A 27,841-nucleotide genomic window follows, 5' to 3' on the forward strand; every position below is an offset into this window, starting at 1 on the left:
TGACAACTGGCTTTTTATTCGTTTAGCAATGGATCCGAATCAACAAAGATCTTTTATCCATGTTAATTACATTGAGATCGCACCAATTTCCTGGAAGTAATTAACAATAACAACAACGACAAAAATATTAGTAATAACGATGATAAAATAAAAGTGGCCCTCGTGCAATACAATCAATTAAATAAATGAAACATGAAAAATTTCTAATTAGCGAATAGAATATATAACTGTAGCCCGTATTTAAATTCTGAGATAAATTAAGATGTTTTTCCTGTTACACGTCAGATTGTTCAAAACTGTGGCGCTGAAAGGAAATGACTTTTTGCCAAACGATTTCTTTACTTCTAGAAAAAGGAGATTAGTTTGCGCGAGTTCCTTGTTTGTTTTGCATATAGACTTGCCTGATAGGTTGAACTTATCTGATGGCTAGACCAGTCATGGCATTTGTAGACTGCGAAAATGTCTCCAAAATTGTTTTCATCAACGAGCTGTGCGTGGTTAATACAAATACATTTACCTATAATTGAATAATTAATAATAATTGAATAATTATTTTAGGATATTGTTTGTCATAAAGGGCTTATTGTTTGTACGGAGGCGCTAACGTTTGTAAGAAGCACGCAAATGACTTTCACAAAATACTATTGTTTGCACTTGCTGTAATAAAAATGTTAATGAATGTTTCGTTCACTGTATTGATTGCGAGTTCTCGTATTATTGATATTTTGTTTGTGTTATTGTTATGTATCAACGCGCAAATGAAAATAGATTTTTTATTCCTGGTTGTCGAATAGTGTAAATGAATGTGAAGAAAATGCAATTGTGTTCACTCAATTATGTAAAGTTCGTTAATGTATTTCGTTTTAGTTCAAATGATTTTACTTTCGCTTAAATGAAAGTACATCGGCGTGAATGTTTGTAATTTTGGCAAAAATGCATGCGTATTTCTCGGTAATGAAAAGCAAAAGGTGTATGACAACATACCTATTCCCAAGAGACGCAAGCGTAAAAAAGACCCCGATATTTTTCAGTCTATATATAAGTGAGCTGTACGTGGCGTAAATCTTTTCACTGTCCGATCCAAAACATTTTTACTTTCCATCACAGTGAAGGCTCCCAAAGTCGACCAAGCGAGCCGTCAACTTTTATTATCAGCGGCCTGAGTGGTGCCCAAATTTATGGACTGCCTGCGGTATATCGCCACAGGTATCCCATTAGTTTGAACGTTGCTTTAGTAGACTGCCTGTGGTACATTGCCACAGGTAACCCATTAGTGTGAATGTTGCCTTAGTAGAGCTAGCGATCCGTCAATCTTTCCTATCAGCGGCCTGAGGGGTGCCCATATTCATGGACTACCTGTGGAACATCTTCACAGGTATCCCATCAGTGTGACTGTTTCTATAGTTAAGTGGGCCAGCAGTCAGCTTTTTTTTTATCAGCGCCAAAGGCATCCATCTCCGGGCATCCTGTTTGACATCGCCACAGGTATACCATTAGTGTGAATGTTGCCATAGTTGAGCGAGCCAGCCGTCAGCTTTTCCCATCAGCTCCTGAGGGGTGCCCATCTCCACCACTTGTCCATCGTGTAGCACCATGATGCGGTCACAGTCCATGATGGTGCTGAGTCGGTGAGCAATGGTGAGCACGGTGCAGTCCTTGAACTTGTCTCGGATGGTGGTCTGGATCATGTGATCCGTCTGTGGGTCCACATTAGCCGTCGCCTCGTCCATCACAATAATCTTGTTCTTGTGCAGCAGCGCTCTCGCAAGTGAAAACAGCTGTCGTTCACCAACGCTAAAGTTTGAGCCGCCCTCTTGGATATGATATTCAAGTTTTCCATCTAAACTCGTCACCAGAGACCCAAGTTGAGCGTCATGTAAAGCAATCCAGATCTCGTCATCCGTGTACATGTCCAGTGGGTCGAGGTTATTTCTGATGGAGCCGCAAAACATCACCGGACTCTGCTGAATCACTGAAACAACTTCTCTTGTAGACTGAAGATTGAGCCCGCGAATGTCAACATCATCAATGAGTATCCCGAATGTAGCCTCAGGCATGCGCATTAGCGAGGCTACAATGGACGACTTGCCAGCGCCAGTCCTCCCCACGATGCCGAATTTCTGCCTAGGCTCGATGCTAAATGAAACATCTTTCAAGACCCGAGGTCCGCCGCTGTAATATTGCAGAGACACGTGACTGAAGGTCAAAGCCCCATAGTGAGGCCAGTCACGTGGTGGCTTTTCTTTGATATGATAGGCCAGTTCAGGCTTGAGCCCGCAGTATTCTAGTATTCTTTGCACTGAAGTCATCGTGCTTTGTACATCTCCAAAGGCTTTGAGAAAGTACGGTACTTCAATCAACATGGTGTCTACATACGATATTGCCATTCCCACAAAACCTAGAAAGACACGAATCAATTCATTGGTCCTTGCATCGGGCTTGATGATGAAAATAATGATGGTGATGTTGGAACTTATGGTGGTGATGATGGTCATAATGATGATGATAATGATGATGATGAAGATGATGATGATGATGATGATGATGATGATGATGAAGATGAAGATGAAGATGATGATGATGATGATGATGATGATGATGAAGATGATGATGATGATGATGATGATGAAGATGATGATGATGATGATGATGATGATGATGATGATGATGATGAAGTTGCTAATGATGGTCACTCTCTCTGTTTAAATGTACATACCCACGGACGTGGAAAGTAAGACGATGACGAGGCTGGAACCAAGCAGGAACATGATTCCAATGTTTAACACGCGCATCTGCAGCCAAAAGATCATTTGCCTCGCCGTGTAGCGTGTCCTAGAAAGGTTGTCCTGAAACCTAAAAGACAAAACAACTCTGAAATGGATAAACATCGTGATCGAATGCTCGACACAAATAGTCTGTAGCGTAGTTAGCGTCAGATTGGCGGCCCAATCGACAATGTAACAAAGACCTGAGCAGCCTCCACCCCTAGAAACCTTTGCTAACCCACCTGAAGAAACTGGGGGTTGATGTTGCTAACGTATGCATTAAGACGCAACCTTGTTTTGTTTACGTTCAAATAAAGAGTTTTCATTTTGAAGAGGCCAGTCCACATGTTTTCGTGCGTTCGCCCGGCAGTAAAAGAGTATCGGTCCCAAATTGTTCCACTCTGGCTAGAGTCTTCAATCTGTTCCGTTTTCGTTTCTTTTTTGCGTTTACCTGTGGTAAATACCCGTACCCACAACAAAAGCGATGTAAACGGAACCGTGGGCACGAAGTCTAAAAAGGATGTAATTTTCAACGTTACTAATTCATACCTGTACATCTTGTTGACGAATACGTCGCTGGCGCCGTGCAAATGGATAGTGTTCAGCCCCTCAGCAGTATTATCGATGTGGGAAAAGACAGGGGACCGGGCAAGTGATTCGAGCCTCGTAGATTCACAGAGAGCTCTTTGGAACCTTACTCCGTAATAAACAAATAAGAAAAGTGGAAGAATGACCACAATTGCAAGCCAATAGTTTGCAAATGTAGGGACAATGGTATATACCACAATATCGAGTCCAATAACTAGCCAACTAAACTTCATAGGCAGCTCATTATCGATCCGACCGACATCGGCAGAAAAGCGATTGATTATTCTTCCAGTAGGAGTTCTATCAAAGAACTGGACAAGGGCGTGCAGCAGGGATTCTGCCATTTTGTTGTGATGTCTTGAGTTGCAGAGAAGAACGGTTATACACGCGGCAGCGACGAGAATGTAGCGACAGATATCCGCTATGGCAGTCAGGAGTATGTAGGTGATGATGATCCAGTGCTGGTCGGGATTGGACCACGACAAGTGGGCCCACCGTGCAAGCACCCAGTTAGGGGCAACGCCCAAAACTGCAACAAACAAACACGCTTTGTGATTAGAGAGTCATGAGTTTTCCATGGGCCAAAGTTTTGAGAATTGAAATTTGAAGATTTTTTATGGCCTTCGCATTAAGAGTGGATTACAGAAAAATTACAATGTGAACTAAAAGAAATGAAATAACCGACTATTCATTATATAATCAGACAGGGGCGTAGCCAGGGGGTGGCCCAGGGGGCCCGGCCCCCCCCTTCTAGCAGCCAAAAATACAGTAAATGTATGAGACATTATTTGAAATACAGGAGAAAATGCCTTCACCGGGCCTTTTGGGCCCCCTCCTGTTTATAATCCTGGCTACGCCGCTGTCAGAGCCTATTTTTTCTTTTAATTACCATTCTTTCATTTTTCCATCCAACCATACAACAGACCCCCTTTCTTTTCCGATACGCCCCTTTTTCTATTAGCCATTGACTGGAAAACCATTACATACTTGTCTTGAAACAAAATGGGTCATCCACCAACACCTCTGCCCCAGCTACACCTATCCTGTTATTGGCCCCTGAGTAAAAAAATATTGATTACCTGGAGTGAGGCAAGCGAAGAGTCCAAGTGAGATAATGACCGGCACAGAGATTCCACCGCGAAGGTATGCCCAGTATGTACGCCACACGACTGTCCCAATATCCCTCTTTTCAGTTAACGTGGACATGTTCTCCCCTCCTACAGCTTTCTTCGTTTTATCGTCACTATCGATGCCATCATTATCGCCCACCACTACACATACATTATAATAACTATCAATATCATCATTATCTCCACCATTATCTCCACCATAACCTTCACCACGAACATCATCACCGCCATCACTATCAAAATCAACATCATGACCATTGTCATCATCATCATCACCGCAATCACCATCCTTGCCCTTGTCTTGAGTCATTCTACTTTCTTGAGTATCTATATATTCCTTGTAAATACTCTGCTTGACTATTTTTCCTCCCTCCATGATAACAACTTTATCGGCTTTCTCGATACAGCCAAAGTCATGTGTCACAAGAATACAAAGTTTGTCTCTTAGCAGCTCGCAAATGCACCGTTGAAAGACGCGTCTTCTCACTTTGAAATCCAGTGCGCTTAGAGGGTCATCTAGAACATAAATATCTGCATCCAGGTACAGCGCGCGTGCCAAACTGACACGAGCCCGCTGACCACCGCTCAGAGCAACACCGCGCTCGCCAATCTCTGACAAGTCGCCGTTAGGAAATGTCATTAAATCCACCGTGAGATCACATGCGTCAACAACCCTCTCGTATTTTGTAGCATCGTATTGGGCATTGAATGTTATATTCTCCTGAATTGTTCCTTGAAATATCCAGGGTACCTGTGGAACGTAGGCAATAGTTCCTCTCCTTTCTAAAAAGCCTACAAAGCCCGGCTCCAAACCACAAATGGTGGATAGAAGCGTGGATTTTCCTGAACCAACTGGACCTACCACAACGACAAGACAAGAGCCAGACACGTCAAGTTCGATGTCTTGGAGAATCTTTAAATCGCCCGCGTAACTGGTGATGCCTTTCTGTGAAACACGAATAACCGGTAACTTGACTTTTTCGAAATCTTGATAACCCTTTCCATTGAAGCTCTCGATGTTAAGGGGATTCGGATTTATTGACTGGTTGTCATCTTCGACTCTATCATCCATTAAAAAGGCTTCGATCCTCCACATGGAAACTACACTATCTGTCACTTTTTGCCTTGCAATAGCAGAGATGTAATTTGCAACCATTCTCAGATGGCTAAAGTAGGCAAGCACCGTGAAGATGACGGCCTGGTCTAGACGTCTGTCGGTGAAGATGTAGCAGAGCATAACGCACAGTGTTGGGATGGTGGAGCAGTAGAACGCCTCAAAGAGTGCAGTAAGGCTGTACTTTTTGGCTAGAAGGTGCATCTCAGATCTACAGATAAGCAATTGAGTTATTTTCAGCGCCACGCGACAGCTAAGACATTTAGGGTGTTCATATGAAGGAGGGAACCCCTAGGTAGCAGTTTGATATTTGAGGGGTATTCACATGATGGAGGGGGCGGCTTCTGAGGGGTTGTTTGGTTCACGCGAGGTAGGTTATGCCCTTAGAATAGGGTCCCCCAGCCTCTCGGGTAGGAAAGCTCTATGGCTTTGCTTTTGTCGCATGCCAGGGCGTTTGTCGGCGACGAGGTATAAGTTCAAAGAGAAACTGAGCTGTCAGTCAATCATATCTCGTGTCACAACATTGGCCGTAACTAGGCAGGTTTTGAACAATGGAATCGAGCTTTGTTTTACTCCCTTCCTATGCTCCCTGTGCTTAAAAAAAGCCTGATCCTTGGAAACGCCGTGACACTTATATAATACCAGAATGTGGGGAAGTTGATTACCCCTACTATGAGCCCCTGGTTTTGCTGGTGTTGGTAGGTTTGAAGTCCGGGTGGGGAATGATACTTTTGTTTGTTCGTATGTCCCTCGTTTTGCCCAGATTTCGCGGGTATTGGTGCTTACTTTCTTATCTTGTGCACAGCTTGATAATAGGGCTTCTCCCACGCGTGCATCTTGATGGTGCGGATACCCCGGATGATCTGACTGATGAGCGTGATGCGCGTGTCCGTCACGGGAACTGTCCTGGCACGGTAATACTGAGACGCCTGGATGACCAGGCTCTAAGGATAGGAACGGATACGCTACTAGGTTATATACAGCTCAGTACAACATAGCTCAACACAGCACGGCAAAACATTACCCTGCACCGCACGACACGACACAGCACAACACGACAATTGTACGACACGACACAGCGCAGCACGACACAGCACGTCACGACACAGCACGACACGACACAGGACAGCACAGCACAGCGCGACACAGCACAGCGCGACACAGCACGACACAGCACAGCACGACACAGCACAGCACGACACAGCACAGCACGACACGACACAGCACAGCACGACACAGAACTGCGCGACACAGCACGACACAGCACCACACAGTACAGCACGACACAGCACAGCACGACACAGCACAGCACGACACAGCACAGCACGACACAGCACAGCACGACACAGCACGACACAACATGGCACAGCAAGACACAGCACGACACAGCACGACACAGCACAGCACGACACGACACAGCACGACACAACATGGCACAGCAAGACACAGCACGACACAGCACGACACAGCACAGCACGACACAGCACAGCACGACACGACACAGCACGACACAACATGGCACAGCAAGACACAGCACGACACAGCACGACACAGCGCAGCACGACACAGCACAGCACGACACGACACAGCACGACACAACATGGCACAGCAAGACACAGCACGACACAGCACGTCACGACACGGAGTGCAAGTACAGTGAAACACAACAACTGGCTGCTTAACTCACTTGTAAAATAATAAAAACCGCTGTTGCGATCACACCCATCATCGCCGGCCAACCTGCAACCCATACCAAGACCGAAATAATCATCAACATGCAAACAGGCGCTCCAATCACTGCTGGAAGGTAAGAAAGCCCCTCCTTGAACGACTCGATGTCGGTGCCAAACAGAGTTGCCACGTGACCGGAGGTGACGTGTCGGCTGCCCCGGCGAATCATCTAAGAAAACAAATAAAAATAATAATAATGACGACGACGACGATGATGATAAAAAATTTTATTGAGGCTAGCGCCGAATATCAAAAGATACAATACAAATGGCCTTTAAATTAATACAATTGAACAACATTTAAGTCACAGGAAAATTTCTAACTACTGAGTCTGCATGACTGAAGTCTGAGGTTGAATTCAGGTAGGTTCAGGAGGGGCTGAATTTACAAAAAAAAAAAAAACGGACCAAAAACAGATACCTCCCCACCCTATTTTGAGTTTTTACCGCCCGTCAAAGTCAAACACCGCTACACCTAGTCAGCGGTATCTATCCTTTCCAACAGAGCTTTGCGGTCCCACCTCCAATCCCTCGCTGTGCTAATTCCAGCACAAGTTGATGGTTGCTTGATTTTTTCACAAAAATACAGCTATGAGCATATTGGGAGCTAGAGCGTCCTAGGACATCATTAAGTTTATTGGGACATAATTGAGTGCTGTGTGGTGGATTCATGGGGATTTTTTCTTGTTTGGCTTTGCCTGGAAAATAATTTCCTAACGAATCTCCACAGCTCTCCTAAATGCTTTCCTTTTTTGAAACCAAAATGATTCTAAAATTTACACTGGTATTCTGGGTCTTAATGACCTGGAATCGATTTATGTGACAAAGACCGTCTGTTTTTTTAGAACCATAGTACGCTTGTTACCGTCGTTCATGTTATCCACGCCACTAGTGTGCCTAGTCTGTGTGTTATCTAGAACCGTTAGTACGCTTGTTACCGTCGTTCATGTTACCCACGTCACTAGTGTGCCTAGTCTGTGTTATCTCGAACTAAGTAAGCTTGTTACCGTTGTTCATGTTACCCACGCCACTAGTGTGCCTAGTCTGTGTGTTACATAGAACCTTAGTACGCTTGTTACCGTTGTTCATGTTACCCACACCACTAGTGTGCCTGGTCTGTGTGTTATCTAGAACCTTAGTACGCTTGTTACTGTTGTTCATGTTACCCACGCCACTAGTGTGCCTAGTCTGTGTGTTATCTAGAACCTTAGTACGCTTGTTACCGTCGTTCATGTTACCCACTCCACTAGTGTGCATAGTCTGGTGTTGTGTTACATAGAACCTTAGTACGCTTGTTACCGTTGTTCATGTTACCCACGTCACTAGTGTGCCTAGTCTGTGTTATCTCGAACTAAGTAAGCTTGTTACCGTTGTTCATGTTACCCACGCCACTAGTGTGCCTAGTCTGTGTGTTACATAGAACCTTAGTACGCTTGTTACCGTTGTTCATGTTACCCACGCCACTAGTGTGCCTAGTCTGTGTGTTATCTAGAACCTTAGTACGCTTGTTACCGTCGTTCATGTTACCCACGCCACTAGTGTGCCTAGTCTGTGTGTTATCTAGAACCTTAGTACGCTTGTTACCGTTGTTCATGTTACCCACGCCACTAGTGTGCCTAGTCTGTGTGTTACATAGAACCTTAGTACGCTTGTTACCGTTGTTCATGTTACCCACGCCACTAGTGTGCCTAGTCTGTGTGTTATCTAGAACCTTAGTACGCTTGTTACCGTTGTTCATGTTACCCACGCCACTAGTGTGCCTAGTCTGTGTGTTACATAGAACCTTAGTACGCTTGTTACCGTTGTTCCTGTTACCCATGCCACTAGTGTGCCTAGTCTGTGTGTTATTTAGAACTAAGTACGCTTGTTACCGTTGTTCATGTTACCCACGCCACTAGTGTGCCTAGTCTGTGTGTTATATAGAACCTTAGTACGCTTGTTACCGTTGTTCATGTTACCCACGTCACTAGTGTGCCTAGTCTGTGTGTTATCTAGAACCTTAGTACGCTTGTTACCGTTGTTCATGTTACCCACGTCACTAGTGTGACTAGTCTGTGTGTTATCTAGAACCTTTATAAACTTTTTTGGTCGTGGTTACTTCTCAAAGCCGGTACTGGCCGGTTGAGGGGTCAATGTGTTAAGGAAAACAATATTTTCTCCTACCTTTCTATACACCATCCCTGAAATTGCTGACATGGTTCTGATAGTAAGTCGATTTGTCAGTGCGTCTCTATGGCAAATGAACACCGTTCTCATCCAAGCAGTAACACACATTCCTACCACCAAGAGCGAGGCTGTAGTCTTACTAGGCAAAGGAAGGGACAACTCCAACAACAAGCAGTACAGCAAGAATGGAACTGCACACAGCGAAATCGAATACAAAAACTGGAGCAAAATTATTGGCCCGAACTCCCGAAGTGGAAACAAACGAAATACGGCGTTCCATATACTTGTCTTCCTCTGGTGAATTTTGGCGCTAGCTTTTTCACTCTGCCAACAGTGTTCAAGTCTCTTGGTTAAATTCTCGCATTGATAGTCCACACCGTCCAATACGGGCAAGTCAATAATGTCTAATTGTCGCTCGTTTCCCTTATCTATAGCCTGACTGAGCCATGAGAACATCAGCCGGGAGAAAAACCCTGGACAAGTAGTGTTTTCAGACATCTCAGCATTCAAATCATGGGGGCAGGCCAACACTACTAGTCACAGCTCCTAGTCTTTTAGGTACTCCAACAACTTCTGGATATATGTTTGGCTGCCTGGGGAGAGAAGCGTAAAACAGGTTAAAGCCGCATTGTCACCAGTTTACTTCCGGTTGATTACGTAACAATATCCGATGATTTTTAACAGAAAACGCGAAAAATATTTCAAATATTGAAAGCAGTGGGTCTATTGGAAGTTTCTTTGAGGATGTGATGGATAATTTAGAGCGGATGGCCTGTTAAATATTGCGGATTCTAATAGATTCTTTTGTCTTTTAACGGTTGAGGTTTCCGTCGGACCTCCGGAAGTAAACTGGTGACAATGCGGCTTAAACGCCAAATGGAATGATGTCTTGCGATGAGACAGAGAACAGTATTATATGAGGTGATATAGTTTTTTTAATAGCGGAGCCAGCATAGGTATAAAGGAAATGGTATACAACTATGCGACGCTCGGCTGCCTGCCCGCGCAGAGGCCACGTAACCGTCGTGGATTCTCTACGCAAAATCTTCTCGATTCTGTATAGTATATACACGGACATCAAATAATTGCCAATCATTCTCCCAAACTAATGTTTGGACTGCTAGAACAAGTTTTTCGATATATTTTCCACGGATTTTACGGCGAGAACCAACCACGAAGACAACAGGTTCTGTTTTAATGCAGTTGTGCGTTAACGAAACTAGTGTTTATTCCAGCTAACTTTACATTTAAGCTCTTAAGCTAGTATAATAAAGGTTAATTTGTAATTTTGAATATTTATTTGATAATCTGTCTTTTATTATCATGGGAACCCTTTGGGTATCTGTTTTCGCTCCCTTTTCATTGTCGCACGCACGAAAAAAAAAACATGAACTCAGTTTTGGTATTTTCAGACTTTTCCCATTATAACTGGAGAAAGCGATAACACAAACATTAGATATCCATAATTATCAATTTACAAATCTTTATATCTATTTTCTATTTGCGTTTAAATGAAGGAACAACAAAAATAAATTGAATGAGGTAAGTGTCATTTATCTATATTTGTATTCTCGTTTGAAGTTGACGTCGCGACGGGCAAAACACAACACTGTTCAAACAATTTAAACTTTAGTAAGCTTTTACTTAGATAAACTGTTTCTAAAAGAAGTTTCACGCTATCAGTAAGAGCTTAAATTTGTAAAATGGCAAACTGAACATATTTTCGAAATAAATCTTCTTTTAGGTGCTTACTCTAGCATTTATTACGCAGTTTAGCCAAAGGAAGCGTACATCGACAGAAGAGCAGGCAAATGCAAAAAGAATAAGAGATAAGGAGCGTCCCCTGACAGAAGAGCAAGCAAATGCAAAAAGAATAAGAGAGAGGGAGCGTACACTGACAGAAGAGCAGGCAAATGCAAAAAGAATAAGAGAGAGGGAGCGTCCCCTGACAGAAGAGCAGGCAAATGCAAAAAGAATAAGAGAGAGGGAGCGTACACTGACAGAAGAGCAGGCAAATGCAAAAAGAATAAGAGAGAGGGAGCGTCCCCTGACAGAAGAGCAGGCAAATGCAAAAAGAATAAGAGAGAGGGAGCGTAAACTGACAATAGAGCAAGCAAATGCAAAAAGAATAAGAGAGAGGGAGCGTACATCGACAGAAGAGCAGGCAAATGCAAAAAGAATAAGAGACAGGAAGCGTCCCCTGACAGAAGAGCAGGCAAATGCAAAAAGAATAAGAGAGAGGGAGCGTCCCCTGACAGAAGAGCAAGCAAATGCAAAAAGAATAAGAGATAAGGAGCGTACACTGACAGAAGAGCAGGCCAATGCAAAAAGAATAAGAGAGAGGGAGCGTCCCCTGACAGAAGAGCAGGCAAATGCAAAAAGAATAAGAGAGAGGGAGCGTCCCCTGACAATAGAGCAAGCAAATGCAAAAAGAATAAGAGAGAGGGAGCGTCCCCTGACAGAAAAGCAAGCAAATGCAAAAAGAATAAGAGAGAGGGAGCGTCCCCTGACAGAAAAGCAAGCAAATGCGAAAAGAATAAGAGAGAGGGAGCGTCCCCTGACAGAAGAGCAAGCAAATGCAAAAAGAATAAGAGAGAGGGAGCGTCCCCTGACAGAAAAGCAAGCAAATGCAAAAAGAATAAGAGAGAGGGAGCGTCCCCTGACAGAAAAGCAAGCAAATGCAAAAAGAATAAGAGAGAGGGAGCGTCCCCTGACAGAAGAGCAAGCAAATGCAAAAAGAATAAAAGAGAGGGAGCGTCCCCTGACAGAAAAGCAAGCAAATGCAAAAAGAATAAAAGAGAGGGAGCGTCCCCTGACAGAAAAGCAAGCAAATGCAAAAAGAATAAGAGAGAGGGAGCGTCCCCTGACAGAAGAGCAAGCAAATGCAAAAAGAATAAGAGACAGGAAGCGTCCCCTGACAGAAGAGCAGGCAAATGCAAAAAGAATAAGAGAGAAAGGGAGCGTCCCCTGACAGAAAAGCAAGCAAATGCAAAAAGAATAAAAGAGAGGGAGCGTCCCCTGACAGAAGAGCAAGCAAATGCGAAAAGAATAAGAGAGAGGGAGCGTCCCCTGACAGAAGAGCAGGCAAATGCAAAAAGAATAAGAGAGAGGGAGCGTCCTCTCACAGACGAACAAAAATCAAGAAAACGTATGAGAGATAGGCAGCGGCAACGGAGCAAGATTTTATCAGAGGCCCAGAAATTAAAAAGAAGACTAAGGGAAAGGGAACGGGCAAGAAAGAATAGGAGACAACAGCTTGATTCTTCTCCAACAATTTCGGGTAAGTATTGTATAGGGAAAAAGTGAATAGAATAAAGTTATTTTTCACAATTTTTTATATTTTTTACAAGTTATTTTTCAAGTGGTTACATGGAAATAAGTTTTACATTTACCAAAAAATGAATCATCATCTTGCTTGTGCTTAAATGTGGTGTGTCAGACTCAGGCATTCATGTGGTGAGGCAGATTCAAGGGTACCCCACCCCCCTCCCCCCACTGCTGCTTTTGGAACATAATTTTTAGAATTACATTACATCCCAAGGGGGTAAAATTCACACCATCCCCTTTGGGAAATTGCCCTTACACATCATATGGGACATTAAGAATTGTTATAATTGATACATTATTCACTTGCATGTATTTTTTTTGTTAGAAGAAATTGTGCAACTGTAGTGAAATTTTATTTCTGAACCTATTTATTTCATCTTGATTAATGAAAGTAAAAATCCTGTTATGTATGAACAGTTCCCACTTTCAGTGCTTTTATGCAAGCAATTGACAACATAGCACTTGTGTTACTGTGCTTAAATAGTTCATGATATTTGATGTGGCCAATCATTCAAGGCTGCCGCCTACATTCAGAGGACAAGCTGATAAGCGTGATGTGTCTCTAGCCCCTGAGGATTTCAAAGGTAAAGAGTATAAAAAAGTTATTAGTTTAGCTATAACATATAAGAATTGCTACTGTCCATTTAATGGATTTTGAATTAGTTGAAATTGTGCTATGGCCATAAAATTGTTATAAGAAGACATTTGATGTGACCAATTCTTTTATGCTTGCATAATCATCACATGAAGGGCCACTGAGGTGTACAAGCAGAGGACATGCTGATGAGTGTCATAATGATAATAATAATAATAATAATAATAATAATAATAATAATAATAATAATAATAATAATAATAATAATAATAATAATAATAATAATAATAATAACAACAACAACAACAATAATAATAATAATAGTAATAATAATAATAATAATAATAATAATAATAATAATAATAATAATAATAATAATAATAATAATAATAATAATAATAATAATAAAAATAATAATAATAATAATAATAATAATGATCATGATGGGGATGGTGAAAGTGATAGTAATAATAATAATATTTAATGAGGGAGCCTACATCGCCAAAGCAGTTTTCAGAAGGGCACTAACTTAAATATAGAATAAATATATAAAAATGATTAAATTTTAAAAATATATACAAAAAGTGGTTTAAGATTGTCATAACTAAATATTCACAAAAAGTGTCATGTGTCTTTTTTTTAGGGGTTAAAACCCCTGAAGATTTTCCAGGTAAAAATATACAAATCCTTTATGCTATATATTTGTGAATGTTTTTTGTATGATATTTGTTAAACTGATTTATACATGCATGCTTATTATTGTTCAATATATATCCATAGAAGTATTGATTTCCAAACCATTGTGATTTATGGAAGTCCAAAATCCTTTTTATGTATGTACAGTTCCCACTCTCAGAGTTCTATGAAAGCAAATATACTACAAATGGGGCTATTATGAAAACCAGGTTAAAATCTTTAATTCGCGCTTCCTTTTATGGCAGTGAGGCTGGTACTTGGTACTGTACTATTCACACTGTAATTTTTAATGTTCCAGCTAGAGCTAGCGAACGGACTTTGAGTTAACGTGTCCATATACTGTTTGTTTTCCCTTTCTTGATATACCTAGCAATTGTGCTACTGTCATAACATATATTCCTTGTTATACCTTATCACATTCAGGAAGGATGTCTACAAAACGAAGACATAAACCTTAAACCGTGTGACCCCAAAAGCTACGACCTCCAAAATATTGCCGTTATTACTTAGCCTACCTTGTTTCCCAAAATGGCTACACAGCGTGAAAGTTTCATGTGGAATCAGTGATCCTTATGAGATAATAAGCTTATTTAATTTTTTTTTTTTAATTGGGAAATAGGGAAAAGCACTACTTGTGTTTCCAGGTTGTCGTTTCTTAAAACGCCGATAAACTCAGGAATCCTGTTCTTCAACTCAGTTCTTCAAAAACCTTAATTGCCCGCTAACTTACGGGAAATCGCTTCATGTTCTAGTTGTTTCGAGTTGTAGAATGTTTTAAAGGAGGAGCGTCATGCCTTCTCAAGCCTTCCGAAACGGATAGCCAGGATCGATTTTCTCTTAGAAGGGGGAAAAATGCCGTTGATAAATCTTCAAAATTCTCTTTGTTTTACTGCCCATCCGAAAGCTAAATCCAAGTTTCTGTTACGAACAATGTTTTTTTCTTATTAGCTAACGTTATATTTTCAAAGATTATCGTTTTCTGATTAAAAAGTTAGTGAGATGAAATTTGGAGTCGTTCGTCAGGTTTAGCAAGCTAGCGGAGGTCCAGCGATCACTATTGGAAGTCAAATCAGGCATAAATTTGGATCGAAGCGAGTACTCAGTATCCTTATTAGAAGGGTAATCAAGTATTCAATGCTGACACGAATAATATCATTGGTAAGACTTTTAGTGCAAGGTTTATTTTATTGCATATGTAAACACAACTTGATGTATATATATATGCCATTCTCTCCGTTCGAGTATTGCTTTTTCTATCTCTCTCTTACCTCCTCTTTTCTCGGATATTTTTGCTAATGGTGGTCTCTGCTTATTCCTAGTCACAGTCATCACCTTGGAAGAATAACCGGCAAATAGAATATTTTGTTAGTAGAGGGAAGTATAATTTATCTGTTCAGCCACGCAAAGCTCCGAAGCGTAACTCCGGAATTGACAACGAAATAAACATCGAATACGAACCACAACATTGCCTTAGAGTCTTCGATATGGCCTCCAGGGACCTCTCCAAGCGCTGAAAACATATAGACGCTTATTTCTTAAACAAATTAGAGATTTTTCAGGGGGTTTGAGTCAAAACAAACAGTACGATTAACTAGCGCGATTCTCTTGCAATCTTTGTTACGGACGATACTCTCGTATAATGGACATCTCTGATTGGCTATTTTGAAAAATAGTACACAGGCTTCCCGTCTTGCGAGTTACCGTGACGCTCCTCCTTCAATCACAGAGAAAACCATTCCACTGCCCGGTAAAATATGGACCAATCAAGGCTTACATCATTTTATGGGTTTTTCCTTCCAACCAATCTGGTTTTACAGTATGCCTAAAAGAATATAAACAGCTTTGCGAAATTATAAGAAGTTTTTCTACAAAATAATACAGACATCGACAAAAACTAGCCAATCTATTCATAAACTATGGAAATTATAATCTACTCGTCGGGAACCCGTATCGACACGCTACGCAAAAGCTTTGGTTTGATAAACACTCTTCCTCGCCAGGGAGTTCGAAAACTTTTCTGGGGACATTTCTCTAAATTACCGGTAATTACAGGGTTTGTTAGGTTACCGGGATACTTTTTGCGTTAATTTTTCGGGCAAAGAATCGTGTCTGAAAAATGAGTGCAACTACAATTTTAAATGGGACAGATAAGGACGATTAAAAATGGTTTGTTCATAGCTACCGTAAGCTAACGTAACGTAAGAAACAGGCATAGGCAAATTACACGTAGGGTGTCCAAAGATGGCAAAGACTGAGACAGGTAATTGGAGATTTACCCCCTCGACCGCCTGTAGGACGTACTGAACAAGAGGACAAAGCGTACTGTGCCATCTGCAAGTCCGAGGTGGAGCAGCTCTCATACACACTTAGCTATTGTCACGTCTGCAAAGAAAGAAGGCCACAGGAAGAAAAAGCTGCAGACCGGAAAATAGTTGCAATAGGTGTAAGAAAGACAAGACAATTCCAAAGATGTGGTCTCCTGAGAACCAGGTCTGGCCATGCATAAGGAATTACGTAAGTATATTGTTATTCAATGAATATTCAACATGGCACACTTGAGCTTCATTAAGCAGGCAACCCTCATCCCAAGAACAAGCAGCTAAAAAGGGTAGGTTGCAATTACAAGATACCTAAAGAAGTTCTCCATTTTGTTATTAAGGCTCAACACTTTCTTTAACAGTGTGTCATACCGGATTAGAAGCAGCACTGAGTCCCGTAACGTGACTGTGTCGTTGGGAACCACCCAATTGTATCCCTTTTGAGCATATGATGTAATCATAAGATTTACCACTATTACAAACAGTACAGAGGATAAAAATAACCATTTGCATTGTATGATTCTCTTTTCTAAAGACCTTCCTGAATTTCAATTGTCTGAAAGTGGCAGAAACTCCACGTTTGGATTTCCATGAGTTTTTACTCTTGCAATATAAAGACCCCTGAGTTTCCAATGACCTTGCTAGAGAGTATGTATAATTTCTCTAGAGTGATACATTTTTGATATTGAGAAAGCTGTACCCTATATGCTCCTTTATTTCGTAGATAATGTGGTCATGCCATCAAAACCAACACAAACATAGATCTCCAACTACTTTAAAGAAATGTGTTCTTCAAGATATATATTGGTAATCAACGAATAACTTTAGTTTAAGACTAATTTGGAAACCTGCAAACTATTTTGCTTTAAAATAGGGAAATGAATTAAATCATTTTGATTCGTTCGTGCACATTCTAGTCGAAGAGTTTGTGAGCACGTGGTGGTGTAGCTTTTTGAAATGTATTTCTTGACGGATTGAATTCGACTTTTTGAAGTTAATTTTGACCGAACTTTTTTACTTTCGCTCGAGCCATGTTAATCGCTATCTAACCTAAAAGTTCAGACGTCGAAGAAGAAATTCAGGGGTCGGCACCTCGGAAATTCTCACTGACTGCTCTGGTGAAAGGTAAATTGTGTCACCATTTCGCTGGAATTCCAATAGTTCTTTATGGTTTTGTATGGAAAGTGTGCGAGATTTATCGGCCGAAAACATAGCGTTTTTGACCGAACCAAATGTTGTTCTTTTCTATTAAAAACAACTTGATTGCAATCTTAATAAACTGTTCTTTCGATTTAATGGTCGGCAAAATGTGCACGACATGTTGATGTTGATATATTTTATGGATAGTGAAGTGAAATTCCTATACAATCCAGCGTATTTTCCTTGCTCTTGCGGCCGCCATTTTAAAATACAATAATTTAGGGCGCGCGTGACGTCACATTACCTAGATTTCTGCTAATGCCTAGATATTACTCCTCTAGAATTTCACTAGTCTCCACTTCCCCTAGGTTTATCCTTCATCTTCCCGATGTAGATGTTATAAAGACCCACTGACTTGTTCTATTTTCTTTCAGTGATTAATTATTATCTGGGATGCAAGTTTTACTGTAGCATCGACACGAGCTATATCGAGTGAAATATGCATACTTACATATATTTAAATAAAGTACCCTCATAGCTTAATGTATTTTATTCGGCTAAATGTGTTACCATATTATGTTCGTTTTTCAGATAATAAAACGTACTATAACACACAATATATACAGTTTACCCGAAAACTATTAATTAATATGCCTTAGATAAATACTTTTGCAAGTAACTGTTGTGAGGTATTGTGCGTTCATTAATACTCACGGCAAATCTTCAAACAACCCACAACACAGTCACAGGATGCTCCTTTTATGTAATGATGCTTGCTGTAATGTCGAATAAAGCTATACCCTTGATGGTTCGTGTGCGTGTGAATCAATACGGTAGAATGCACTCACGCGTCTCAGCTCACTTAGTAATTAGTTAGTATAAACGTTCCATTAACCGGATTCCATACACCGAGGGGGGGGGGGGGGTGGTTGATGACTCATAAAATGCGTTATAAGTGAAACAGGGGGCTCCGCTTTTAGGCAGTGCCTAAATATATCTAGTAGCGTTAGAATGACAAATACTCTCAATGCAAAGCATCATAGTTAGGATTATTTTAGAATGCCGGATTGTCGAATGTTAAAACGTTTTAGTTGAAGACGTACTATTATGGCAAGAGCTCTCAGGACATAAGTTAGTATAACTCAACAAAGTTGGAGTCGGACACTTTGTGAAGGTTTATTGGGAAATTTATCTTTTACCCAAAAATAAGAAACCGGCCATTAAAAAGCCTCTGTCAGCCGTCATTGTGTCATCCCAGCAAAGTACCAAGTGTGAAAAGGCATCCATTTCCATCGGCGGATTTGGGGGAGCCATATTCACACCAGGAATTGTGTTTGTTAACTTTGATGTACTGCATAATTTAAATTATTGAATAAGGCCTGGATCCATTTGGTTGGTACAATAAATAAATAAATCTCGGTATCCCTGTCTTTTATTCTTTTTGCATTTGCCTGCTCTTCTGTCGATGTACGCTTCCTTTGGCTAAACTGCGTAATAATTGATCTATAAAATAAGTTTTAACTTCGCAATGCAGCAGTTTAACAAACCAACAATCTCCAATGGGCTTTCGCACGCGTGTCGGTAAACAAATCCATATTGCAAGAAACAAAACGGTCTGATTCTTCCAAAATAAATGCCACAATCCACACAAATACAGAAATGGCAAAATAGACAAAATGTAAAGATAAAGGTTAGCCTAGAATTGGGTGATTCATTTTGATAATTTTCGCGTACGAGAGCCGAACAAAAAGCCGTTTTTTATTTACAAGAACAAAATGTGAATGATATACGGCTATGGACACCTCGCGAGCTATAGTACATTTTCCCAATTTTTTTCCCTCTGCACTTCTTGACTTCGTTCGCTACCTGTTTTTATCCTTTTAGCTGCTTCTCATAGCTCATGATTACAATGCTACTTGTAGGATGGTGTCCTGGTATCTGTTAAGTTATCTAATGATAAGTTATCTAAATGTTATATAAATATTGAACGGGAAGACGTCGGGGAATCAGCGAGTTTGGAGTTCATTCAAGGCGCATCAGGCTGACTCCTAAAAAGTTCTTTTTCTCTTCAATACGGTGAGATGAAAAACTTTCAACATTGCATTCTCAGTCTATGTTATGTATTTAAATACAAGAAGGCCTTTATTATTTTTTTTTATTTACAATATTTTTAGATGATGAATGAACAATTCTTCACGCAAATGTTCAGAAATCATGTCACTCAAGAAACCCTTGTCACCGAAATAAGATTTATTATGGAGACTTGAAATCTTTTATTTGTGAAATACCGGAGGGGACTGGGGACTTTCATAGAACGGGCTGGGGGCTCCCCAGCCCCGTCTCATGCAGATGAGGCCCCGCGTAGATTAATAATTGCTAATTATCAATCTACGTCGGGACCACTTCGCGTAGATAAAAAATTAGCAATTATCAATCCACGTCGGGACCACTTCGCGTAGATAAATAATTAGCAATGGTTAGCAATCATTAATGCGCTGTCTATCGACAGCAGCGGGACTGGGGCCACATGTATGCGCGCGCGCGTAGAAACGAGTGGGAACCTTGCAATTAGACCCCCGTCTGTCCTGTAGTATACCGAGCATTCGAAGGATGAAGTGCGGAAAAGAATACTGCGGGTGGCTAAAGGTCGGCCATGCAGACACGTGCGGCCAGAGGTGCATGGACACCTACTGCAAGGTGCACCTCCAAAGGCTCCGTAAGGGCAGCCCCCTCCCTGTGCCGTGCAGGATCTGCGGCATAGGGACGCAATCGGAGACGCGGTTATGTCGCCCCTGCGGAGCGAATAGTGTAGGGCAGAGGATGCGCGGCACCGAGAAAGGGCTCGGGAACGGTTCGCACTCGTCCTGTCTGACATCGCAGCCTGCGATACGGGCAATTAGAGACTGGGTGGCACAAGGCATACCCAAACAATTGTCCCGCCGGCTGTGATACGGGCAATTAGAGACTGGGTGGCACAAGGCATACCCAAACACCCGTCCCGCCGGCTGTGATACGGGCAATTAGAGACTGGGTGGCACAAGGCATACCCAAACAATTGTCCCGCCGGCTGTGATACGGGCAATTAGAGACTGGGTGGCACAAGGCATACTCAAACACCCGTCCCGCCGGCTGTGATACGGGCAATTAGAGACTGGGTGGCACAAGGCATACCCAAACACTCGTCCCGCCGGCTGTGATACGAGCAATTAGAGACTGGGTGGCACAAGGCATACCCAAACACCCGTCACGCCGCCTGTGATACGGGCAATTAGAGACTGGGTGGCACAAGGCATACCCAAACACTCGTCCCGCCGGCTGTGATACGGGCAATTAGAGACTGGGTGGCACAAGGCATACCCAAACACCCGTCCCGCCGGCTGTGATACGGGCAATTAGAGACTGGGTGGCACAAGGCATACCCAAACACTCGTCCCGCCGGCTGTGATACGAGCAATTAGAGACTGGGTGGCACAAGGCATACCCAAACACCCGTCACGCCGCCTGTGATACGGGCAATTAGAGACTGGGTGGCACAAGGCATACCCAAACACTCGTCCCGCCGGCTGTGATACGGGCAATTAGAGACTGGGTGGCACAAGGCATACCCAAACACTCGTCCCGCCGGCTGTGATACGGGCAATAAGAGCCTGGGTGGCACAAGGCATACCCAAACACTCGTCCCGCCGGCTGTGATACGGGCAATTAGAGACTGGGTGGCACAAGGTGTGCCCAAACATGGACGCTTACATAGAGGAGGTTCTCAATAGCATGCCTGACAAAGAGGCGCTTGCCATACTGGCAGGACTGGTCCAGAACATCCTGGACGAGGACATCCCCGACGAAGTCAAACACAAGCTGCTTAAGCCGCTCGTACCGGCGAAAGTGTGGACAGAGGAAGTCCGGCGCGAGTTCGACCCTTTGCTGCCGGGACGGCGGCAAAAGGGCCCAGAGAGCTTAGACCCCGGGGAGTACTATTCTCTCTTCGTCGGCGGCGCCCATCTTCGGTTCCCAAGCGTGTATGCCACTCTTCGGGGCCGAGACATAAGCGCCGGTGTTTATCAGGAGATACGAGATCTTGGTGGAGCAGGTGTCATTGCTCTAAAGCCGGTTATGCGGGGGCCTGATATTAATGACGATGGCTCGGTGTGGTGGGTCTCGCACGAGATGGTAGACTCTTTACGGTCGTTGGTAAGGCCCTCGCAGAGCCAGTGGCGCCAATCACAGAGAAGGAAGGGCGCTCGGAGCACAAGATTGGTGGGTCATTAGTCAAAAGAGGGGACCAAATCGCAGTCGGCGCCCTGGAAGGCATCGATGCGGGTATTTGGGAAAAGGGACGAGAGTACCTCGTCTACGTGAGATACGAGCTTCGTCCTTTACCTGAGCAAAATGGTGAGCCCGGGCCAATGTTTGAGCGAGGGGGGGGGGCGACACCTTCGCTAACTGTGTTCTGAGTTATGTTGCCGACTTCTTGAGAAATCGCGGCCCCTCGCGCTCCCTCGGTCTAACCAAGACACGAGGCAAGATCCTCGAGTGATATGATAAGATGCTGGCCACTACGGGATGCACCAAAGAAGACCTCTTTGAGATGGAAAAGAAGCTCGTGGTAAAGCTAGTAGCCGTGGACACCCTGGGCAACGCTATGTGGGACTCGGGGAAGTACAAGACTAAGGCGAGGGTCACTATCCCTTGCCAAAATAACCACGCCTGGGCGGAGCTCCCGACCGAACCACCCGCGATCACGAGCGTCCTAGACTTCGAGGCTGAGGGGGAGCTTCATTCGTTATGTCAGGAAAAGGCAGCGCTTAGCGCTACCAGTGCCGCCACAAAAACGCGCGAGGCAAAAGTGCGAGAGGTGCTCATTCGCTTTATAAACAGGGCGATCCCCAGAAGCACGAGGATCTGGCTGTGCGGGCGTGTTATAGTCACGCACGAAGGCAAACTGTACCGATCGGGACAGGACGGAGCGGCTATCGACAGGGCGTTTACAGACGAGACAGGATGTGATCCTCAATGGCTCCCTGATGATCACCCAGCCTACCAAGAGAACACCGAAGCACTCGCACTCGATGGGCGGTGCAATAGGGTATCGCTTCAAGAAGTGGACCCAAAGAGAGAACATCAGGTCAACGCCCCTTAAATACAGGGACGTCTGGCGGGCGGCGCAGGTTGAGTCCAAAGTGTGGAATAGCAAGGAAAGCTCAGGGGCGCAGCCTCATGCGCTACATCGACATGCGTGCGGCGTTCCTAGGATGCGAGGACAGTCTCTCCGGCGGCGCCTCGGACGCCATTGATTTTGTACGGAAATACGGCTTCCCTACGAACGTGTATCGTATCGCGGATGTTGTGGGACGGCCATTGAGCGAGGTTCTTCAACTAACCGGGGCCATTCAGCTGACCGAGTGGGAGTTCTCTGAGGCCTGCCACCCCTACACTTCCGGGAGGGTGGGGCAGCACTTGGAACAAAACGAGGGCTGGATCACCACGCCAGAGCTCAAGGACCTGTTAGACTCGGGTGACCTCGTCATGGCCACGGCGAGGGAGGTGTTGTATAGCGTCGGAAAAAAGGGCACCATCAAGTTCCCCCACTCCATCGCGTGCCGCCCCGGCGGCGAAGACTCGCAGTACCCTGAGGGTCGAGATCTCGCTGTCCGTTTCGTAGGCAAGTGCGCTCGCCATGGCGACGAGTCCTAGATCGTAGTCCGCGACCGTGAAGAAGCCGCGTATCTGACAAACCTCCTTGCGGTCACCGACCACTTACTTAACTTCGAGCATGCCGACGGGGCTCATCTGATCCAATACAAAGACGGTGTCCGACGCTCACAATGGTACCATATCAGGGCCTTCGTCTTGGCGTACACAAACATAGCGTTGTGACGCATGTTGAGGCGGATCCCTCTCGAAGACGTCCTCCGAGTGTGCACAGATGCCATATACGCAAAGACAGTGCCCATTGGTGTAAAGCTCGTGGGGCGAAATCCGAGGTATGGAGAGTGGTGCCACAAGAAGCCTGGGTACGAGTGGCGACCCGAAGCGGCTTGGGGTCCGAAGAAGTCGGGGAGCTTGGCCAAGGAGCCAAGCACTGCGCCGAGTCTGCCGTGCGATCTAGTGGCCGCAGCCTCTGCAAGATGAGTGGGCGGTGAGCATGTTCCGCGGCCGCAACGTTGTGGTGCTCACCCCGAGAACGACCTCGCCCACGACCATCGCAACAACCCGCGCCTCGCGGTGAAGGCTCAAACCTACCACCACTACCTCTGCATAGCAGCGGAGAAGCCGATAGAGGAGTAGAGACCTTCCGAGCTGGGGCACAAACTCTACCGTCTCGCAGAAGTAATCATCATTGACGAGTTCTGTAAGGTACAAACTAAAGTGCTACGCGCCATCCTAGGGTATCTCGCCACGCGGCTGTGTCAGGTAGTGTGTTGTGGCGACAGGTCCCGCCCTGGGGAGATAAAGAGGGGCCTCACGATATGCTTAAGGAGTGGGCACAAGGGAACATCCGCTGTCTCGAGTCCGACTACCGCTGCCTGTGTGAAGACTGCGGAAAGCCGTACAGTACATGCGACTGCGGCTCTGCCGCGCCCTCCTCCAGGCTCCACGACATAAAGGGCCGGATTTGGTGTCAGCCAGATTCCCAACAGCTTGAGGTGTTTCGAGAGGAGTGGGATGGGGTGGCGTTCGACGCGGCGATCGAGCAGGCCCACCCAAGCGATATGTGGGTGTGCTCGACCAACAAGATGGGGGCTCTTGTTCAGCAGCGATTGGTAGAGCACCACAGGAAAAGCTACCCCCGATTGCCAGCAACCATCCGCTTTGACCCAGATCCTAGCGTCGCGCATCGTTATCGCAAGCAAGGGCGGCCAGTGCTCGTGCCAGGCAAAAGGGGTGAGAAGGTCGACGCGTACAAAGGCACGGTAGTCGAGGTTCCTCTCGACGCGGTCCTTAACAGGCTTCCCCTCGAGTGGAAATACGCGGGCTGGGGGACAGTCCACCGGGTGCAGGGCAAGACTATCCAGACTCCAAGACGTCTGTTTATCATAGACCACAGCTTAGAGGGCTGGATCACGAATGCTGTATACACCAGCATCTCCCGCGTGCGGCGCGCCGACCAGATAGTCCGCGTGATCCCCCCCCCCCTCCCACCGATAACACCCCCGGTGCCTTGGTTCCCACAGGACTGCAGGCTACGCCCAGTGAAGAGCTCATTATAGCGCGAATCAAGCGATACGCTATGGACGACAGGCAAAACGTGCATTTCTAGGGCTGAAACGCTACCCTTTTTATATGCTCTACACGGGGCAGCTTGTCCTTTTTGCGGTCCAACGATTTTTCTAAAGACTTATTTTCTAATAACTAATTAATAACTTCACGGTTTCTCATCTTTTCTAATATTGATAACTTAACTCTCCCATAGTTAATATGACTTCCCCTGATAACTGCTAAGCCACGAAACTACTTATCATTTCCCTGAAAATCATGGGACTAAAAAACCTAACCACCAATTTGTTCTCACCGATTATACTATCTACCCTGGTCACTAGAGGCTCGAGCTTCACTTAAATACTTTAATAAACTACTCCCCTATACAATAGTATAAAGTAGCTTACGCTCATACTGGGGAGGACACGGTCAGTCGTTTACTGTCACGCTGGTCTTTTCGTCCCTCGTAGCCAAGACCAGCGTTGACAGTAAATGAGTGAAGCTCGAACCTTTGGTTTCCAGGGTAAACACTAACCGCTTATACTGATGGTTTGATGCTACGGATAGTGTGACAGTATCCCCCCCCAGCTTTTGCCTTTTGCTCTCGCATCCAGCTCGCGCGCGGCCATAAATCCAAGATGGCGCCCAAAACACGGAAAAGCGGGCGGGTTTTCGTCGCGGAAACACTAACAAACTCCTACTAGTAGGCTACATTTTCTCATACTGTATAGTCTTATAATCAAGACCCGTTCTTGTTTATATATCCTGCGTTCTTATTCTTTTGATACCACAAATTTTGAACCAATTAGAAGATATTTGTTCCAAAATGTAACCACTATTGGCTATATTTTTTCTTTATTAAAGTAGTAGATTATAATAGTAGATTATAATAGCATGAGAAATATATTGTTTTGAAAAAAATTATAAGTATTGTTTTCATTCCTGGGGCCATGATGAGTGCTAAAGGCTGAAATTCATATGAAAACAGGCATCATATGGAAATGCCTAGAGGACGAAAGTAGGGAGGTCTTACATAGAAAAAAGCTCAACAGGGTTTTTTTTAGAGCAATATACTTACATCTTATAAACTTAAGGAGGGATCGCTATAGAAATAAGGCTTATTAGCTTCATTTCATGAGAAACAATACACACGAGATTGTTTGGCAGGTTGATATATTTTGGTATTTTTCTCGATGGAGAGCGAGAAAAAGAAAAACACAGAAAAATATATTGTCATTTGGCTAGCACTAAAATCTCCTTATTTGAATTCCCCTCTCTTTATACCTAATCAAGCGTTTGTTTATTGCTGCGTTTGTTTATTGCTGCGTTTCATTTACTAACAACAAATTTGTGCTCTTTCAATAATAAATTTGTAAAGTTGGTGTTTTATTTTTTGATAAAATTTTTTAATGAGGTCGAGATGCGCAATATATCAACATCGGGCATGCATGAGCTTCCAGGGATCAACAACAAAAAACAGCGCTGATCTGGTATAAAAATACAGTGAAATATCCATGATTTAAAGGGGGCGGAAGGGGGTGCAAAAACCGCACATAAAAACGCCAAAAACCGCACGTCAAAATAAGTCAATAATCGGAAACCGCGCAGTCTAGAGAAACCGCGATAGAGCGGAATAAAATACGATAAAGCGAAAAACCGCGCCAGATTTAAGGCAAAAGCATCACCGCAAACAATTACGCCCCCCTCTTTTAGGATAACAAAAGGTTGGCTAAGTGTCGTCATTTCTTATACTACCCTTACAAAACAGACATATATGTGCCATATATATGAAATTACATACTTTTGACATGCATATGTCAACTGCATGAATATCAGGAAAGTATGTCCGTTATCAGAATTTGACAGTTTGCACGTGTTTGGCATCTTTGCTTGCTAGCAGTGTCAAAAACCTTATGAATCATATCTTTTTGATAATTTGAGCTCAACGGGGGGGAGGGGGGGGGGGGGGAGGAATTCAAGATCGAACCAAATGACAACTAATTCCCAAAAATTGTACAAGAGGAAGAAAAATGTTGCTCACTTATGAAGAACTAAATATTAGTCTAAATGGTTCGTTCTTGGTGACTTAAAGTATTCAGGAATTAGAAGACATTGGAATATGAATATCAAGCTAGCGCACAACTTTTACCCCCTCTGTCCACGCAATATCTTGAACATTTGAATTTGCATGGGTTTCTCCCTTTTCAATGTAAATGGTCACTTTACCTGAGTACAATCTACAATGTGCTGATTGCTCGAGTTTTGAATTGTTTTCCTCCTCAATGTGCGGCTATGTCGTCAGAGGGAAATGCAGTTTTTATGCCTTGTTCTTTTTTGCATATAATTTAACACTTTATTGAAAAAGTACAAAGGATGTTTTTCCCTTCGCTGAAATCAATTCCCTTCCCGGCTTATAGTTTGTCACGGGTATAAACATGAATAAAGCAAACAAGCCGGCTAAGTAAAAGTCCACCCAAGCGTGTAGGGGAATGATGTTAAGCAGATAGATTAATAGATAGAAATATAGCTTTATTAAATACTAGTGGTTACCCGTGAAATATTCACGAAACGCAATTCTTTGTTGTACAAAACTTTTTAAGGTAAGGTATTTCGATCCTTTAATGTATTGGGGGGCTTTAGGGGAATAGTATGCGTCGTCGTAAACATGAATTAAACAAATGCCAATTGTTTATCTCATTTTGAATTTACCTTTTAAAAATGTGAAATGGAGCTTTCTATAAAATACCCTCCGCATTTTAGTATTTCGGACAACCAAATTCAAATCATGCCAGTTTGCATGTTCATATGTTGGGTTTTGTGCATAAGAGAGTGGATCGTTTATCCACGCTTTGTTGGCTTTCATGGGCTATTGCGTTATTTGGTGGTAGATTCCATACTTTTTAATGAAAATCGATGTGACATATAAGGTATATGGGTTTTGAAAACACAAAATGACCGACAACTATATGTAATGAACAAACCTTTTGCTTTTATAAAAAAAATCGAAGAGTACTTACTTCTTATATAGAGATTGATCTGATAAAATAAGAAGTGTTGTGCACCATCTTGATATTA

General features: G+C 43.5%; 2 protein-coding genes across 7 annotated transcripts; one reads left to right on the top strand and one right to left on the bottom strand.

Annotated features, from left to right (window-relative positions):
- On the bottom strand, window positions 1-27,089 carry LOC116608635 (ATP-binding cassette sub-family C member 4). 6 transcript variants are annotated; one of them, XM_048719953.1, is made up of 11 exons: window positions 18,284-18,428; window positions 16,388-16,493; window positions 15,570-15,621; window positions 15,380-15,443; window positions 9,491-10,086; window positions 7,285-7,497; window positions 6,384-6,541; window positions 4,433-5,808; window positions 3,315-3,882; window positions 2,717-2,853; window positions 1-2,398 (listed from the first exon to the last, which is right to left on the bottom strand). In XM_048719953.1, the coding sequence occupies exons 5-11, from the start codon at window positions 9,989-9,991 to the stop codon at window positions 1,494-1,496; spliced, it is 3,858 nt and encodes a 1,285-aa protein (XP_048575910.1). In that variant the 5' UTR covers window positions 9,992-10,086; window positions 15,380-15,443; window positions 15,570-15,621; window positions 16,388-16,493; window positions 18,284-18,428; the 3' UTR covers window positions 1-1,493. The 6 variants fall into 6 exon arrangements, with proteins under 6 accessions (XP_048575910.1, XP_048575911.1, XP_048575909.1 ...); XM_048719954.1 differs by lacking the exons at window positions 16,388-16,493; window positions 18,284-18,428 and adding an exon at window positions 26,993-27,011; XM_048719952.1 differs by lacking the exon at window positions 16,388-16,493 and having other exon boundaries at window positions 18,284-18,429.
- LOC125557533 (trichohyalin-like) lies at window positions 10,474-12,583 on the top strand. The gene is made up of 2 exons (XM_048720199.1): window positions 10,474-10,509; window positions 11,238-12,583. The coding sequence occupies exons 1-2, from the start codon at window positions 10,474-10,476 to the stop codon at window positions 12,462-12,464; spliced, it is 1,263 nt and encodes a 420-aa protein (XP_048576156.1). The 3' UTR covers window positions 12,465-12,583.
- Window positions 27,090-27,841: the final 752 nt, after the last annotated feature.

The sequence above is a fragment of the Nematostella vectensis genome, chromosome 12, assembly GCF_932526225.1.
Source record: "Nematostella vectensis chromosome 12, jaNemVect1.1, whole genome shotgun sequence".
Lineage (NCBI taxonomy): Eukaryota > Metazoa > Cnidaria > Anthozoa > Actiniaria > Edwardsiidae > Nematostella > Nematostella vectensis.

Coding starts and splice junctions, on each gene's coding strand:
- LOC116608635 (XM_048719956.1), bottom strand. CDS start 9,991: ATGTCTGAAAACACTACTTGTCCAGGGTTTTTCTCCCGGCTGATGTTC. Junction 7,498..9,490: donor CAGGGATGGTGTATAGAAAG/GTAGGAGAAAAT, acceptor TTGTTTTCTTAG/ATGATTCGCCGGGGCAGCCG. Junction 2,854..3,314: donor TTCGTCAACAAGATGTACAG/GTATGAATTAGT, acceptor TTTGTCTTTTAG/GTTTCAGGACAACCTTTCTA.
- LOC125557533 (XM_048720199.1), top strand. CDS start 10,474: ATGCGACGCTCGGCTGCCTGCCCGCGCAGAGGCCAC. Junction 10,510..11,237: donor CCTGCCCGCGCAGAGGCCAC/GTAACCGTCGTG, acceptor ATCTTCTTTTAG/GTGCTTACTCTAGCATTTAT.